Source organism: Hemitrygon akajei, chromosome 12 (genome assembly GCF_048418815.1).
Source record: "Hemitrygon akajei chromosome 12, sHemAka1.3, whole genome shotgun sequence".
Classification (NCBI taxonomy): Eukaryota; Metazoa; Chordata; class Chondrichthyes; order Myliobatiformes; family Dasyatidae; genus Hemitrygon; species Hemitrygon akajei.
Genome location: NC_133135.1, coordinates 43,990,540 through 44,006,125, shown reverse-complemented (window position 1 = coordinate 44,006,125; position 15,586 = coordinate 43,990,540). Strand labels below are relative to the sequence as shown.

Sequence of the window (15,586 nt, the reverse complement as noted above, 5' to 3'; positions counted from 1 at the left end):
GATTCCAAAACCTTCACCCTTGGAGTTCTTCATTTCATACATGCCAATGTTCCCTTGGTTTTTTAAAAAAAACTATTTCATAAAAGCTTTGCTGACTTACTTAAACATCACCAAAATCCTTGCTGTGTCACCCCCATTCCTCACTGACCATTGGAACAGTTCCTGCTTAACTCCCTTCAAGTTCTCCATCTTCTCTATTCATAATTTCATTCAGCCCCTTAACAGTCTAAGAACTCTGACTTATGGGTCAAACCATTTTTTGTTCCATCTGTGTGTTTATCCTCTGAGACCCAATGTTCTATCATTTCCTCTCATAAACTGAACTTCTCCAATCTGCTTCTGTTTTAACACACCCTACCACAATGGCTAAGCATTCAGTAATCCTAATTGTATATCCCTTGGCTTAGTTTCTTTATATGGCTCAGAGTGACTCAAAAGTACACAGCATGTGATACATAGTACACTGTTCTGCTTTTTTGAATAATGTTAAGTAAAATCATCGCACAAATATTGTAAGTATTGATCTCACATTTTATAGGATGTTGTACTGCCCACAATTTGAGGGATTGTGAATTTACTAATTAGACATTTAATGAATTTTTTTTTTAAGTTTTGGATTTGTAGTTGTCTTCGAGTAGTGTTCTGTTGCAACTACCTGGCAAAAATGGAGACTGGCAAATTATTTAGTATTGTATGGGAGGTCACAATAATGTGGTATTTGGGGTATGACAGTGCAGAAATGGGAAATGTTACAGTGGGAGTAATGTGTGTCTGTTTTATGGGGTGGCAATATCAGGGAAGGGTTAATTGCAATTCAAATTTAAGTAAACATTTAGTAATGCAAATAAACTGGGCAAAGTTTCATACATTTAATAGGAATTTTTTATCAGTAAGTTCTTCAAGCAATAATCTTCATGGGGGAGAAAGCTGCCACATTGTTTTGAATTATGTTTAACTGGAAACCTTTCAGGTCCACAAGTAACTTGTGAAGTAGTAATACAAATAAAATAAACCTAACGTCAGAACTATTTTGTGGTACTGATTGAGAATATAGTAGTAAGGATTTTACCAGAGATAGGATGGTTCACATGGGAATGCAAAGTAGTTGTACAGGGATCAATAAGACTTGTGACAAGGGAGTGAGATTGATAAGTCTCTAGATTATAAGTTTTTATATTTTCCCTCAAGCTACTTCTCATCCACACAATCTCACTACTTTGGTCAACGTGATTATTCGAAGTGTTCTGTGTGCATTTAAATACGCAGCTGAATAGCACACACAAAATGCTGGAAGAACTCTGCAGGCCAGGCAGCATCTATGGAAAAGAGTGCAGTCGACATTTCAGGTTAAGACCCTTCAGCAGGACTGGTGGAAAAAAGATGGGAAGAGTTAAAAGGTGGGGCTAAGGGAGAGAGAAACACAAGGTTATAGTTGAAACCGGGAGGGGCAGGGATGAAGTAAAGAGCTGGGAAGTTGGTGAAAGAGATACAGAGCTGGAGAAGAGGGAACCTAATAGGAGAGCACGGAAGGCCATGGAAGAAAGAAAAGGGGGGAGGAGCACCAGAGGGAGCAGATGGGAAGGTGAGAGGCATGAGGAATGGTGAAGAGGTTTGGGGCATTACTGGAAGTTTGAGAAATTGATGTTCATACCATCAGGATGAAGGCTACCCAGACAAAATATAGCTCCTCCAACCTGAGTGTGGCCTCATTGCAACAGTCGAGGAGATCATGGACTGACATGTCAGAAAAGTAATGGGAAGTGGAATTAAAATGGGTGGCCACTGGGAAATCCTGCTTTTTCTGGTGGGTGGAGCTTAGGTGCTTGGTGAAGTGGTCTCACTATCTGTGTTGAGTCTCACCAATATAAAGGAGGCCACTCTGGGAGCACCAGATGCAGTATATGACCCCAACAGACTCACAGGTGAAATGTCAGCTCACCTGGAAGGACTTTGGGGCCTTGAGTGATAGTGAGGGAAGGGGTGCAGGGGCAGGAGTAACACTTGTTCTGCTTGCAAAGATAAGTGCCAGGAGGGAGATCAGTGGAGAGGGACAAATGGACAAGGAAGTTGAATAGAGTAAATAATCTGTTAAAAATTCCAACTTCCATGAGAAAGGCTAGTGTCGATCATCGATTAACTACCGGTACTTGCTTTAGTAAAATACTCTTAAAGAATTGTTTCTGGTCACAAGCAGAGACTGGCCTTTGGAGGTGCTTCTCTTGTTCTGGGATTGGTATCGGTAGATATGAAACAAATAGTAATTTGGGTGAGCAATTGACCGGTATGTAGAGAGAAAATTACAGAGTAGACAAGAAGAGTTTAATGTTATGATATTCAGGTTGATTGAGGGGTTCATCTGAAAAGTCATGAGGAAAATAGTATATTAGTTAAATGCACCAACAATGTATTAGCCAATTTCAGCATGTCAGCTCTAATGATCAGTGCCAAATAGGATTGCCATGGGACACAAATCATTTCAACACTGAAAAAGTAATTGAATGAGGAAGAGATGGTGCAGTTTTAAGAAAAGTAGGGGAACAATTAAGGAATTGGAGATTCCGCAGCATCTTCATCAGGAAATTAATTTGTATTGCATTCATTATTTTTTAAAAATATCACTTTAAGCCAAGGACTTTGTTATATTTGGAAAGGTGTCAAAAGTTGTGGCATTGTTTTACCAGATTCTCATTTGGGAAGTAAGAGACTCAATGATTCCATCTCTTTTGAAAGAAGAATTTCAAATGAGTTCCAGAGGCCCAGTCAGTGGGAACAGAGCATTTCGAGGACATTGCTTGCAGGTTGGCAAAGCTTGTATAATAGGGGCCATGAGAAGGCCTTGGTGAGCAGGATTAAGGCATTCTACAAGTATGGGAAGAGCAAGAGGATGAGCCATATGAGAATAGGACCAATCAGGTGTGGTAGTGGAGATATTTAATGAATACTTTGCTTCAGTATTCACCAGTGAAAAGGACCTTGGCAATTGAGTGGATGATTTTCAGTGAACTGAAATGCTTGAGTATAGACATCAAGAAAGGACGTGCTGGAGCTGTTGAGAGGTATTAATTTAGATTAGTCACTGGGACCAGATGAGATATACCCCAGGATATTGTGGAAAGCGAAAGAGGAGATTTCTGAGCCTCTGGCATTGATCATTGCATCATCAAAGGCGAGAAGTACCAGAGGATTGAAAGTTTGCAAATGTTATTCCCTTGTTCAAGAAAGGGAGTAGGGATAACCCAGGAAATTATAGACCAGTGAGTATTACTTAAATGGTGGGCATATTTTTAAAGATCCTGAGAGGCAGGATTTATGAGCATTTGGAGAGGCATAATCTGATTAGGGATAGTCAGCATGGTTTTGTCAAGGGCAGGTCATGCCCCACAAGCCTAGTTGAATTCTTTGAGGATGTAACAAAATACATTGATGAAGGTAGAAGAGTGGATGTAGTGTATATTGATTTCAGTAATGCATTTGATAAGGTTCCCCATGCGAGGCTCATTCACAAAGTAATGAGGCATGGGACCCAAGGAGACCTTGCTTTGTGGATCCAGAACAGGCTTGTCCTCAGAAGGCAAAGGATGCTTGTTGGTGGTTTGTATTCTGCATGGAGGTTGGTGACCAGTGGTGTTCCGCAGGGATCTGTTCTGGGACCCCTCCTCTTTGTGATTTTTATAAAAGTCTTTGATGATGAAGTAGAAGGGTGGGTTAGTAAGTTTGCTGATGACACAAAAGTTGGGGGTGTTCTGGATAGTCCAGAGGGTTTTCAGAGGTTACAGCTGGATAGCGATAGGATGCAGAACTGGGCTGAGAAGTGGCAGAAGAATTTAACCCAGATAAGTGTGAAGTGGTTCATTTTGGTAGGTCAAATTTGAAGACAGAATATATGAATGGTAGGACTCTTGGCAGTGTGGAGGATTAGCAAGGTCTTGCCGTCTGTGTCATGGAACACTCAAAGCTGCCGTGCAGCTTGACAGTATTGTTAAGAAGGCATATGGTGAGAAAGCCTTTATTAACCATGGGGTTGAGTTCAAGAGCTGTGAGATAATGTTTGGTCAGTCCCCACTTGGAGTGCTGTGTTCAGTTCTGGTCATCTCACTAGAGGAAGGATGAGGATACTATAGAGAGAGTGCAGGGGAGATTTACAAAGATGTTGCCTGGATTGGAGGGCATACCTTATGAGAAGAGGTTGAGTGAACATGGCTTTTTCTGCATAGAGCAATGGAGAATGATAAAGTGACCTGATTGAGGTGTATAAGATGATGAAAGTCATTGATTGTGTGGATAGCCAGAGGCTTTTTCCCAGGGCTGAGATGGCTAGCATGAGGGGGCATAGTTTTAAGGTACAAGATGTCAGAGGTAAGTTTTTCACACAGAGAGTGTTGGGTCAATGGAATGGAATGCACTGCCAGTGACAGTGGTAGAGGTGGATAAAATAGGGACTTTTAAGAGTGTCTTATATAGGTACATGGAGTATAGAAAAATAGAGGGCTTTGCAGTAGAGAAATTTTAGGCAGTTTCTAGAGTAGGTTGTATCGTTGGCACGACATTGGGGGCCAAAGGGCCTGTAATGTGCTGTAGATTTCTATGTTCACTGTTCTATGAGTTTTCTGTGATGGCTTACCCTTCTGCTAAGATGGCGACTCTTTGTACAGCTGCAATGAGAATCATCCAATATTCCTGTTTAGAGTGGCTACTGCTGTCTTTGCTTCAAGGGAACATGGCTCACTCCCACCATTTCAGATGCAGCGCTACAGCTTTACCATTCTCTGCAAAGTCATTGAAAGGTAGAGAAGGTGGAGTATGCTATATGATTAATTGAAAATGGTGTACAGACTTGGTGGCTTGTCTCAATCCTGCTCACTTAAATGGAACACTTAGCCATCAAATGTCTTCTATTTTATCTGCCAAGCGAGGCTCTTCCATCATCCTGGTAGCAGTGTGCATTCCACCTCTGGCCAACATCAGCCAGGCACTGGATGAGCTGAGCACCTTGATCAGCAGTCATGAAACAATGCTCCCTGACGCCTTCTCTATCAATGTGGGGGGATTTCAACCAGATCAGCTTGAAGTCTCTGATCAACTACCACCAACATATCACCTGAGGAACCAAAGGAACCAACATACTTGACCACTGTCATACCACCCTGCCATTCGTGCCATCCCATGGCCACTCTTTGGAAAGTCTCTTTGCTAGAGAACTGAACATTTTGGCTTACCTCTGGTAGATCATCCACCCAACAGTATCCAAAGTGGTATACCTGTTACTGAGGGGAAAGGCCACAGGGATAACCTGCACTGGCTGCTCATTTCCTTGTCCTCCCCTGACGGTCACCCAAGTTATTCATGTCCTGCACCTAACTACCTTTCTATTCCCTGTCAATCAACCCCTCAGCTTCCAGAATGACCCAGAGTATATGCAGCTCCAGCTCAGATTCCATAATATTTTCTAAAAGAAGCTAAAGCCTGATGCACTTCATGCAGGTATAGTCATTGGGAACACTGGAGGTCTCCCTGTATTCCCACCTTCTGCAGAAGTGCATTCCACTATCCTGTCCAGCATCACCACTGCTCTAATTGTGCAATAAGAAAAAGAAAATTAAACAAAAAAATCTACCCACAGCCTCCATTTCTTGCTGAAGAACATAAGAAATAGGAGCAGGAGTGGGCCAGCTGGCCTGTTGAGCCTGCTCCGCCATTCGATAAGATCATGGCTGATCTGTCCATGGACTCATCACCACCTACTACCTGCCTTTTCCCTATAAACCTTAATTCCTCTGTTCTGCAAAAATCTATCCAACCATGTCTTAAATATATTTACTGAGGTAGCCTCCACTGCTTCACTGGGCAGAGAATTCCACAGATTCACCATTCTTTAGGAAAAGTGTTCCTCCTCATCTCCATCCTAAATTTACTTACCCGAATCTTAAGGCTATGTCTCCTAGTTCTAGTCTCACCTACCAGTGGAAACAACTTTCCTGCCTCTATCTTATCTATCCCTTTCATAATTTTATATGTTTCTACAAGATCTCTCATCTTTCTGAATTGCAGCGAGTACAGTCCCAGGCAACTCAATCTCTCCTCATAGTCTACCCCCTCATCTCTGGAATCAACCTGGTGAACCTCCTCTGCACCACCTCCAAAGCCAGTATATCCTTCCTCAAGCAAGGAGAACTGTGCGGTGTACTCCAGATGCGGCCTCACCAGTACCCTATACAATTGCAGCATAACCTCCCTGTTCTTAAATTCAATCCTCTAGCAATGGAGACCAACGTTCCATTTGCCTTCTTGATAGCCTGCTGCACTTGCAAACCAACCATTTGTGATTCCTGCACAAACACTCCCAAGTCCCTCTGCATAGTAGCATGCTGCAATCTTTTACCTTTCAAATAATAATCTGATTTTCCATTTTTCCTTCCAGAGTGGATGACCTCGCATTTACCAACATTGTACTCCATCTGCCAGACCCTTGCCCAATCACTTAACCTATCATTATTTCTCTTCCTCTCAATTTAGTGTCATCAGCAAACTTAGATACACAGCCTCAACTCCCCACTCTAACATTGGCACATTCACACAATAACTGCTCCTCTTAAACCTACTGCTTTTTTTAATTGGCCCTTGCCAAGCACCTGATTACACACAATCCAATGTCCCCAAGAGAATTGTGGCATGCAGGATTTCACAACTGCCCCACTCGCTTCTTTGGAAATCTCTCCTGCTACGTAAAAATGTCTCTAAGGGAACTGTGATGCACTGAATGTCTGGTATGTCAGAAGTCCTTTCCCCACGTTTGGTATCCCTACTTTGCCTCTTTGTAATTTCAGAGTAAGATGATTTCAATACCTTTGTAGCTTTGACAATTATCCAAAGCCATTAGTTGATCTTTGTACCATTTATGGTGCTTTGATTCTTTTGGGAAAACAGCAAGCTTTCATGTAAATTGATATTTGGAAACAATAAACATGCTTTACCAAAGTGTCTACTTCCATATTTAAAAGAATACCCCAGTGTCAGACCTATGCCCATTAGTATAGTACAGACAGGGAGTCAAGTTCTACTTGGGATTTGCAGCTGCAGTCTCCACATCTCCTGGTTCCCATGCGTTTCTACTGAATGATGTCACAAGCTGCTCTTTCAATGAATTAGGGCTGCTCTGTGAATGCTGGCAAGCTTAAAGTTAGAATGGCGAGTGGCCAAAAGTGGCACTGTAGCGACAGCAAATACTCACAGGCAAGTCGTTGATCCATCCTCAAGAGTATATATTATGCACTGTAGAATTTAGAAAGCCATTTACAAGGTCAGACTGGAGGGTCATAATGCAGTCCAAAAGACAGAAATTTCATCCGAATTAGAGGAAAAGCCAGTATAAGAAGATTGCATGATCATGTGCTGAACACTACTGTGGGTACTAGGTTGTCAACTACAGAGAATGTTATCAGTTGGAGGTAGGACATTGAAAGAGTAGAAGTAGGAAGGGGAAGTCGGGGGCACACACCAGTCCTCATCAATGGATTAGAAGTGGAAAGGGTGAGCAGTTTCAAGTTCCTGGAAGTCAACATCTCTGAGGATCTATTCTGTGCTCAACATATTGATGTAATCACAAAGAAGGCATGGAAGTAGCTATGTTTCATTAGGAGTTTGAGTAGAATTGGTATGTCACCAAAGACACTTAAGTTTCTACAGTTAGAGCATTCTAACTGGTTTAATCACCATCTGGTATGGAGTGGCCACTGCACAGGATTGGAAAAAGATGCAGAAAGCTATAAACTCAGCCAGCTCCATCATGAGCACAAGCTTCCCCAGTATCCAGGACATCTTCAAAAGTGATGCCTCAAAAAGGCAGAATCCATCATTAAGGACCCCTGTCACCCAGAACATGCCTACCATTAAGGAGGATGTACAAGGAGCCTGAAGGTGCACACTTTAGGAACTACACTTGAAAGGAAGCTTTTTACTTACTATAAAGAGCAACACACTTCTTTTGGTATGAATGGTGACTAACTCTTTTTTTTACATAATGTTGGGAATGGGTAAAGATTTCCATAAAATTGGCTGTTATCCCTGAACCTGTCAATAATTGGAATATTTCATTAAGTTCTTTTTAAATATGAATGTTATAGGTATCCATAAGCAGAGGGTATAGGTATAAGTAGGAGATTTAGAAGGGATTGACAAGTTTTTTCCCCACTTAGAATATACTGCCTGAGGTCATGGTGGAGGCAGGTGTTCACATAACTTTACATAGAACATTCAGGCACATTACAGACCCTTCGGCCAACACTGTTGTGCCCACCATGTAACCTACTCTAGAAACTGCCTAGAATTTCCCTAGCGCATAGCCCTCTATTTTTCTAAGCTCCATGTACCTAAGAGACTTTTCAGGGACCCTATTGTATCCGCTTCCACCACCACCGCCGCAGCAGCAGTGCATTCCATACACCCACCACTCTCTGTGCAAAAAACTTACTCGACATCCTCTCGGTACCTATTTCTAAGCACCTTAAAACTATGGCCCCTCCTGTTAGCCATTTCAGCCCTGGGAAAAAGCCTCTGGCTATCCACACAATCAATGTCTCTCATCACCTTATATACCTCTATCAGGTCACCTCTCATCCTCCATTGCTCCAAGGAGAAAAGGCCAAGTTCACTCAATCTATTCTCATAAGGTACGCCCTCCAATCCAGGCAAAATCCTTGTAAATCTCCTCTGCACTCTTTCTAAAGTATCCACATCCTTCCTGTAGTGAGGTGACCAGAACTGAACACAGTACTCCAAGTGGGGCCTGAGCAAGGTCTTATATAGCTATAACATTACCTCACGGCTCCTGAACTCAATCCCACATTTGATGAATGCCAACACATACTAAATCTTGACAACACTGTCAACCTGTGCAGTAGCTGAGTGTCCTATCGACACAGACCCCAAGATCTCTCAGATCCTCCACACTGCCAAGTCTTACCTTTATATTACATTCTGTCTTCAAATTGGACCTACCCAAATGAACCACCTCACACTTATCTGGGTTGAAGTCCATCTGCCTCTTCTTTGCCCAGTTCTGCATCCTATCAATGTCCTGCTGTAACCTCTGACAGCCCTCCAGACTATCCAGAACACCCTCAACCTTTGTGTCAAACTTACCAATCCACCCTTTAACTTCTTCATCCACGTCATTTATAAAAATCACCAACAGGAGGGTCCAGAACAGATCCCTGCATCACCACTCATGCAGAATACAAACCATCAGCAACCACCCTTTGCCTTCTGTGGGCAAGCCAATTCTGGATCCACAAAGCAAGGTCTCCTTGGATCCCATGCCTCCTTACTTTCTGAAGGAGCCTTGCATGGGGAGCCTTATCAAATCCCTTACTGAAATCCTTATACACTATATCCACTGTTCTACCTTCATCAATGTGTTTTGCTACATCCTCAAAGAATTCAGTCTCATAAGACACAACCATCCCATGCTGGCTATCCCTAATCAGATTATGTCTCTCCAAATGCTCATAAATCCCACCTCTCAGGATCTTCTCCAACAACTTGCCCACCAGTAAAGTCAGACTCACTGGTCTATAATTTCCTGGGTTATCTCTACTCCCTTTCTTGAACAAGGGAACAACATTTGCAACCCTCCAATCCTCCAGTACTTCTCCCATCCCTATTGATGACGCAAAGATCATTGCAAGAGGCTCAGCAATCTCCTCTCTCACTTCCCACAGTGGCCTTGGGTATATCTCAATCAGTCCCAGTGACTTATCTAACTTAATGCTTCTCAAAAGCTCTGGCACATCCTTTCTTAATGTCTATATGCTCAAGCGTTTCAGTCTGCTGTAAGTCATCACCACAATTGCCAAGGTCTGTTTCCCTGGTGAATACTGAAGCAAAGCATTCATTAAATAACTCATCTACCTCCTCTAACTCCATGCACATGTTTCCACTATTACAACTCATTGGTCCTATTCTCACATGGCTCATCCTCTTGGTCTTCACATACTTGTAGAATGTCTTGAGGTTTTCCTTAATCCTGCTCATCAAGGCCTTCTCATGGCCCCTTCTGGCTCTTCTAATTCCATTCTTAAGCTCCTACTTAGCAACCAAGAACATTCTCATAGTTAAGTACTTGGAACTGCTGTGACATGGGTTGAGTGTTAGAAAATGAAATTAATATAGACAGTCCTTGGCCTGGTTCTTGCAGTATGACTATATTCACTCTATGTTAAATCATTTGTCACCATATGAAATAGAGTTTGGTTGATAAATTTAAGACAAAGTTCAGAGGAAATAACAATGTAATACAAGATTATTAAAAAGCTACAATTTATTTTTAAAAGGCTTTTGGCACTATATACTTCTGTTCTGAACACAGCTGACCACCTTTAAACCATATTTTCTTTTTTAAGAACCATATACAAAGTCTGAGGCAGCCAAAGTATGATACAACAGAGAAAATAAATCCAGTTCTTTTTTTTAAAAAAGCTTTTTTTTACATTTGCATTAGCTTCAAACAAAAAACAGATTTACCCCACCTTCAAAAATGGGAGGCATTAAAATAGATGTGATCTGTATCATAAATCACATTGTGGTGCATTGCAACAAAAAATATTAAAAATTATAATTAAGTTTAGTCTATATACAAATCATACAGTTTAAAAACAGTCTTAAAATAATTTTGTTCTTCCCCTTCCCAGATAAGATCTGCAACTGTATATTGTGTGAATTTCCATTACAGTCACTTCTTTTGCTGAATATAATTCATCCGTATTCTTCCTTGTTGCATGATTGGAAAACGCTGGTTACTGTGGATTGAAGAACCTGCCAAAGTAGGCACATAAACAGGTTTTAGTGGCAAACATTATACTTATACTTGGTGATAATATAAACATTACATTTTTGGTGCAACTTGAAAAAAAATTATGATCTTAGCTACAATGCCATATCCAAACAATTCCACACAAATATGAGAATACCTGGTCCGGTCAGCAAATACTAGCTACTTTGCCTTAACTAAAGAAACTCTTGAACTTGCCTATAGATAGACAAACAGAGTTTACTATTTACCAAATTAGCTGCCATTTTCAAGTTATGGTATGTACGGGTCAGTTATGTGCTGATCTTACCAAATGAACCAACAGCAAAGCTTTAATCATTCGTTCTGTTTCATGACATTTGACCATTTCAATGCCTATATCTACTTTGAGGTTTCACAGAAAATCTTGATCCAGTTGGGATGAGGGGAATAATGGAACCAATGAATTCAAAGGTTATCTTCTCAGTAGATCTGGGAACAGTTTCTACAGAAAAATACTGGCACACAAAACTAAGGGATACTTGGTTATTCAATAACATGAAAAATGTTTGGCTTTAGTGGTTTATTAAAATTCTACAGGAACTACTTTGCAAATCTTTTATACTTGTAGGGAATTCATTACAAGCTGAGAAGCAATGTTCCAATATTTACCTGCCTTATCACTTAGCAAAAGTTAAACCAGATTAGAATGGTTTGTTATTAATGGTACCTTGAGAATAGTAGGATTTGTTCTGCTGAGGATAGTTCGTATTTCCCTGCTGAATGAAGTTTTGAGGCATTCTGTAAGGCCACGGTGCTTGAAAATGAGCAACAGGATGATGCTCCCAAGGTATGGTTGGAGGATTTAGTTTTGCAAATTGTCCCTGAAACCTTTGATCTATGTTTCCGTGGAGGAAAGAAAATGTTACATGTTTGTTTTAAGACATAATTGCTTAAAATGAACAGTTAGCAACCTATAAAACCTCCCTTCCAAACTGAGGGACATGTATTTTTTTCCTTATTTCTTGTGTAATGTCTTGTTTTAGTCTTGCAAAATGTAGAAGTAATATAGTTTACTGCAAGATATACTTACTTCAAAAAACTTAGCAGTTTAAAAACAGTGTCACAAGTACAAGCAAAATATTAGCATTGTACTAAAGGCCGTGAATTTAAAAACACTGTAAAGGATTTAATTAGATTTTTTACAAGCAACGAACTTGTAAACATTAGTTCCATTTATAATTAAATTTAAAACAGAGTTAACTCAGAATAATTTTACACGTGCAAAGTTATAGCTCAATTACCCCAGAAACCTTAAACACCCTTTTTGCAGGAGCAATTCTTGTACAAGTAGTAATATTTGTTCAAATGGTGTTTTTTTTCTGTTGTGATTGTTTGAAATAAAATTCTAAAGATTAAAAACAGAAGTCTGAGATTGGTCATAGCCTTTTTTAATGGTTTAATTACTCCTGAATCAATAGTCTTTTTATAACTTGTATTGTAATTATATGATTTTCAAAATATTGCCTACAGTAATCAATTATACATGATGTATTTTGCTAGTCTAGCATTTCCATATAAGATCCATATGGAAACTGCAATTTTTACTCAGCCACAATTAGTATTTGGTACATTCTTTTATTGATTCTTCCCCAAACTCAATTCATGTTAGTGTTCTACTTTGCAGATCCAGGCATGACATCAGTATACGTGCACACATTCAGCTTCCTCATACCAATCAATGGTGATTGATAGATAGGGGTTGGAGCCAGCTAACTTTGGGAGGCAACTGATGTGCCACAGTGTCTGCCCTAACATAAAGCAACACAGATTGCATATTATATAGTCTTTGTAGTGGGGTGTTTATCATTAGGACAGTGCCGCCACAGATCATCAGCAATGCAGCAAAGCTCATTTATCATCTTATCTGTTAATATTGCTCCTTATACCTCTGGCATAGTCATTGTGTATTTTGTTCAATCACACTTTACATAATACATTAAAATGTTGAATGAACTATAAATGAAAAATTAATCATGTCCATTACAGAGCACATTAGAATAGTTACATATTAATATAATGAGAAAAAGAAATATACCTGAAGCTCCCAGAGTGCCATTTCCCACTAGTGTGCTGCGAGTCATGTGATTGTGCCACTGTCCATCGTGAGGAGTGTTGGAGATACCCATGGGCCTGGCAGCAGGCTGAGCAAAGATGATACTAGGATCATTGAGATTCATACTGTTGGGATTAGCTGTGTTGCTGCTAGACCGCATAGGGAAAGGCATGTTGGGGTGATTACCAGATGCAGAATGAAGGACAGCAGGCCAAGTATTAGCAGGCATTTGCACCTGGTGTTGTGGTCTGTGTGAGTGAATGAGGTTCACACTGTGCAGGTTGGAATACTGACCTGGATGATGCTGAGCATATGGTAACAGGGGCAATTGAACCTGATGGGTTGGTTGAGCAAGTGTCTGTGGAAGTTTATTTTGAGAACCAGCTTGTTGGGTCTGTGGATGGGAAACAGTAGCTGTTTGAGATGCGTTTGGTGTTAATTGCTGATGCGTACTTTGAGGAGAGTAAGGAGGCATCTGATGTGGTTCTGACTGAAAATTAGAAACAAAAAAGCAATGAGACAAACTATTGCTCAGGTAAATGGATTTCCAGTTTCTAACATTCTTTCACTAAACCATGTTTTAAGAAGGGAGGAAATAATTTACAAAATTTTGTGTGTGGCAGGAACTGTAAAGTGATAATAGTTCCGAAATGATTTATCTGACATACCATTTTCAAAAACAAATACGGTCACTACAACTATAACGATTCTGCTTATCTGCAACACTTAATTTTCACGTAACATTGTTAAACAGAATTCAGTTACAATCAGGGGTTTCTCCAGCGCAGTAAGCTTTAAAAAGGATTTGGGCAGAATAATGACATACGCCAATTTCCACATCAGGGACTACAAGGCTGGAGGAAACCCTGTGCAACTGCAATACTCTGGACAATAACCAAAACCAAATGACTTACACTTTCTGAAGGCTGCCTGCTATGTTGTGGATAATCCTGATGAAGTTCTGAATGTGACACCGATGCCTGAGAAGTTGCTACTGTCTGTATATTGGACAGATTCCGTGTAGCCTGAGGAACTTCAAAATAAAAAAAAACTTTTAAATTCCAAACAAATACTTAATGTTAAATAATACTACTTTTTGAATTATTTCACTCTTAATCAATGCTGCTTCTACTAATCATATATAGCTAGACTTTCCCATCTGAAACTTCTGATCTCCTCCCTGAAGAAATGACTGGCTACCCTTGCTCTATTAGGGCGGCAAGAGAAAGTTACTAAAGCTGCTCTGGACAACTGGGTCTTCTGTTTCTTTGGTTTTTTTTTGTGGTAGAGAAATGCCAGATCTTCAGACACTTAATATTCTATAACAATGAGATTTGGAACTTGCCTTGAAAAGCAATTCAATTAATGTTTTTCCATTTCTGCACAAAAGTTCCAATGTGATTTATCATCTGCTATCTAAGGATAAATAAAGAACTGTTGAGTAGCAGGAGATGGTAGAGAAAATCAGCAAGGATTCAATCTCTGCCTAGAGTCCTGTAAAGATCTATATTGAGACCTTAACATTCATGTTACAGATAACCAGAAAGAAAGCCATGATCCAACTTTGGCAGTGACACAAAACAGCTTTATAAGTCATGTAGGTAGAAGTATAACCAATAGAAGATATTAATCAATCAAGCACCTGTTTGGTTCTTCAGGAAATTAAATCTACCAGCCTTGGCCACTTTGACATATTTGAAATTTAAGACCCATAGTAAAGCTGATGATTTACAATTGCTGATAACCTGCAACTTCTAGCAAGCCAATTATCCCAAAGGTAATTTGAATTTGGATAATCAACACAGGCTTTCAGTAATGCATAAATTCTATGAAGTAATAAAAAAAAGGCAAACCTTGGATCTATAATAGAAAGAGTGGTTTCAACATGCTAGATTTCAATGTTTAAGATAAGTTTGGATAGGTACATGGATGGTAGGTGTATAGTGAACTATGGTCCAGGTGCAGGTCAATTGAAGTAGGCAGGTTAAATGGTTTGGCACTAGATGGGCTGAAGGACCTCTTTCTGTGCTGTACTTTTCTATGTTTGAGTGCTGAGAACCATTACTCTCCACAGCTTAACCTCTATATTCTCTGAAGTAATATGGAGTCTATTTTATGAGCACTACATATATGCAAAGATTGTCATTGCTTTCAAGTTTTCTTTGGTTAGGAAGAAGCCTGGGGTGACTCACTCAATGATCTTTGCATTTTGAAGAAGATGCCTTTTACTTTCCTCAACAGCATTAATACATCTGGGCAAGCAAGACCTATGTTCTACTATCAAGCTCCTATCACTGAAAATCTATTCTTAAAATATTTTTGCATATGTTTTGAGGGAATAACAACACTTTTTACCCATGAACAAATATTAAATATATCTTTTCCCAACATTATGATTACCTGACACAGTGTTGTTCCGTGTTCGGGCTGTTCTGTATTCTGGGCAATCCCTTCTCATATGACCAGTGTCACCACAGATAAAGCATCGCTTTTCTCTTAATTCTTTTTCTTCTTCCTTTGAATCTTTTGAATCCTTCTCTTCCTCTTTCTCATTTTCTTTCTTCTTCATTCTTAAACAAAGTAACACGCAGTCAAAATCTCAATTCTTTATTTGAAAAATGGCAACAAACAAGGATGAAACTCTCATTCCTAGTTTTAACTGATATTATAATTTTTTTGTTTATTAA

At 39.9% G+C, this 15,586-nt stretch overlaps 1 protein-coding gene across 6 annotated transcripts in view; it reads right to left on the bottom strand.

The window, feature by feature from the left end:
* Positions 1 to 10,297: 10,297 nt before the first annotated feature.
* tut4 (terminal uridylyl transferase 4) overlaps positions 10,298 to 15,586 on the bottom strand; it is a 66,181-nt gene continuing 60,892 nt past the window's right edge. For 4 of the 6 annotated variants that reach the window (XM_073062995.1, XM_073062997.1, XM_073062999.1 and 1 more), the window contains 5 exons: positions 15,300 to 15,469; positions 13,814 to 13,932; positions 12,882 to 13,389; positions 11,514 to 11,681; positions 10,298 to 10,809 (listed from right to left, as the gene is read on the bottom strand). In XM_073062995.1, coding sequence (XP_072919096.1) covers positions 10,727 to 10,809; positions 11,514 to 11,681; positions 12,882 to 13,389; positions 13,814 to 13,932; positions 15,300 to 15,469 — 1,048 coding nt within the window. In that variant the 3' untranslated portion in view covers positions 10,298 to 10,726. Of the gene's footprint in view, positions 10,810 to 11,513; positions 11,682 to 12,881; positions 13,390 to 13,813; positions 13,933 to 15,299; positions 15,470 to 15,586 lie in introns of those variants that run through there. The other 2 variants (XM_073062998.1, XM_073063000.1) reach the window with 2 other exon arrangements.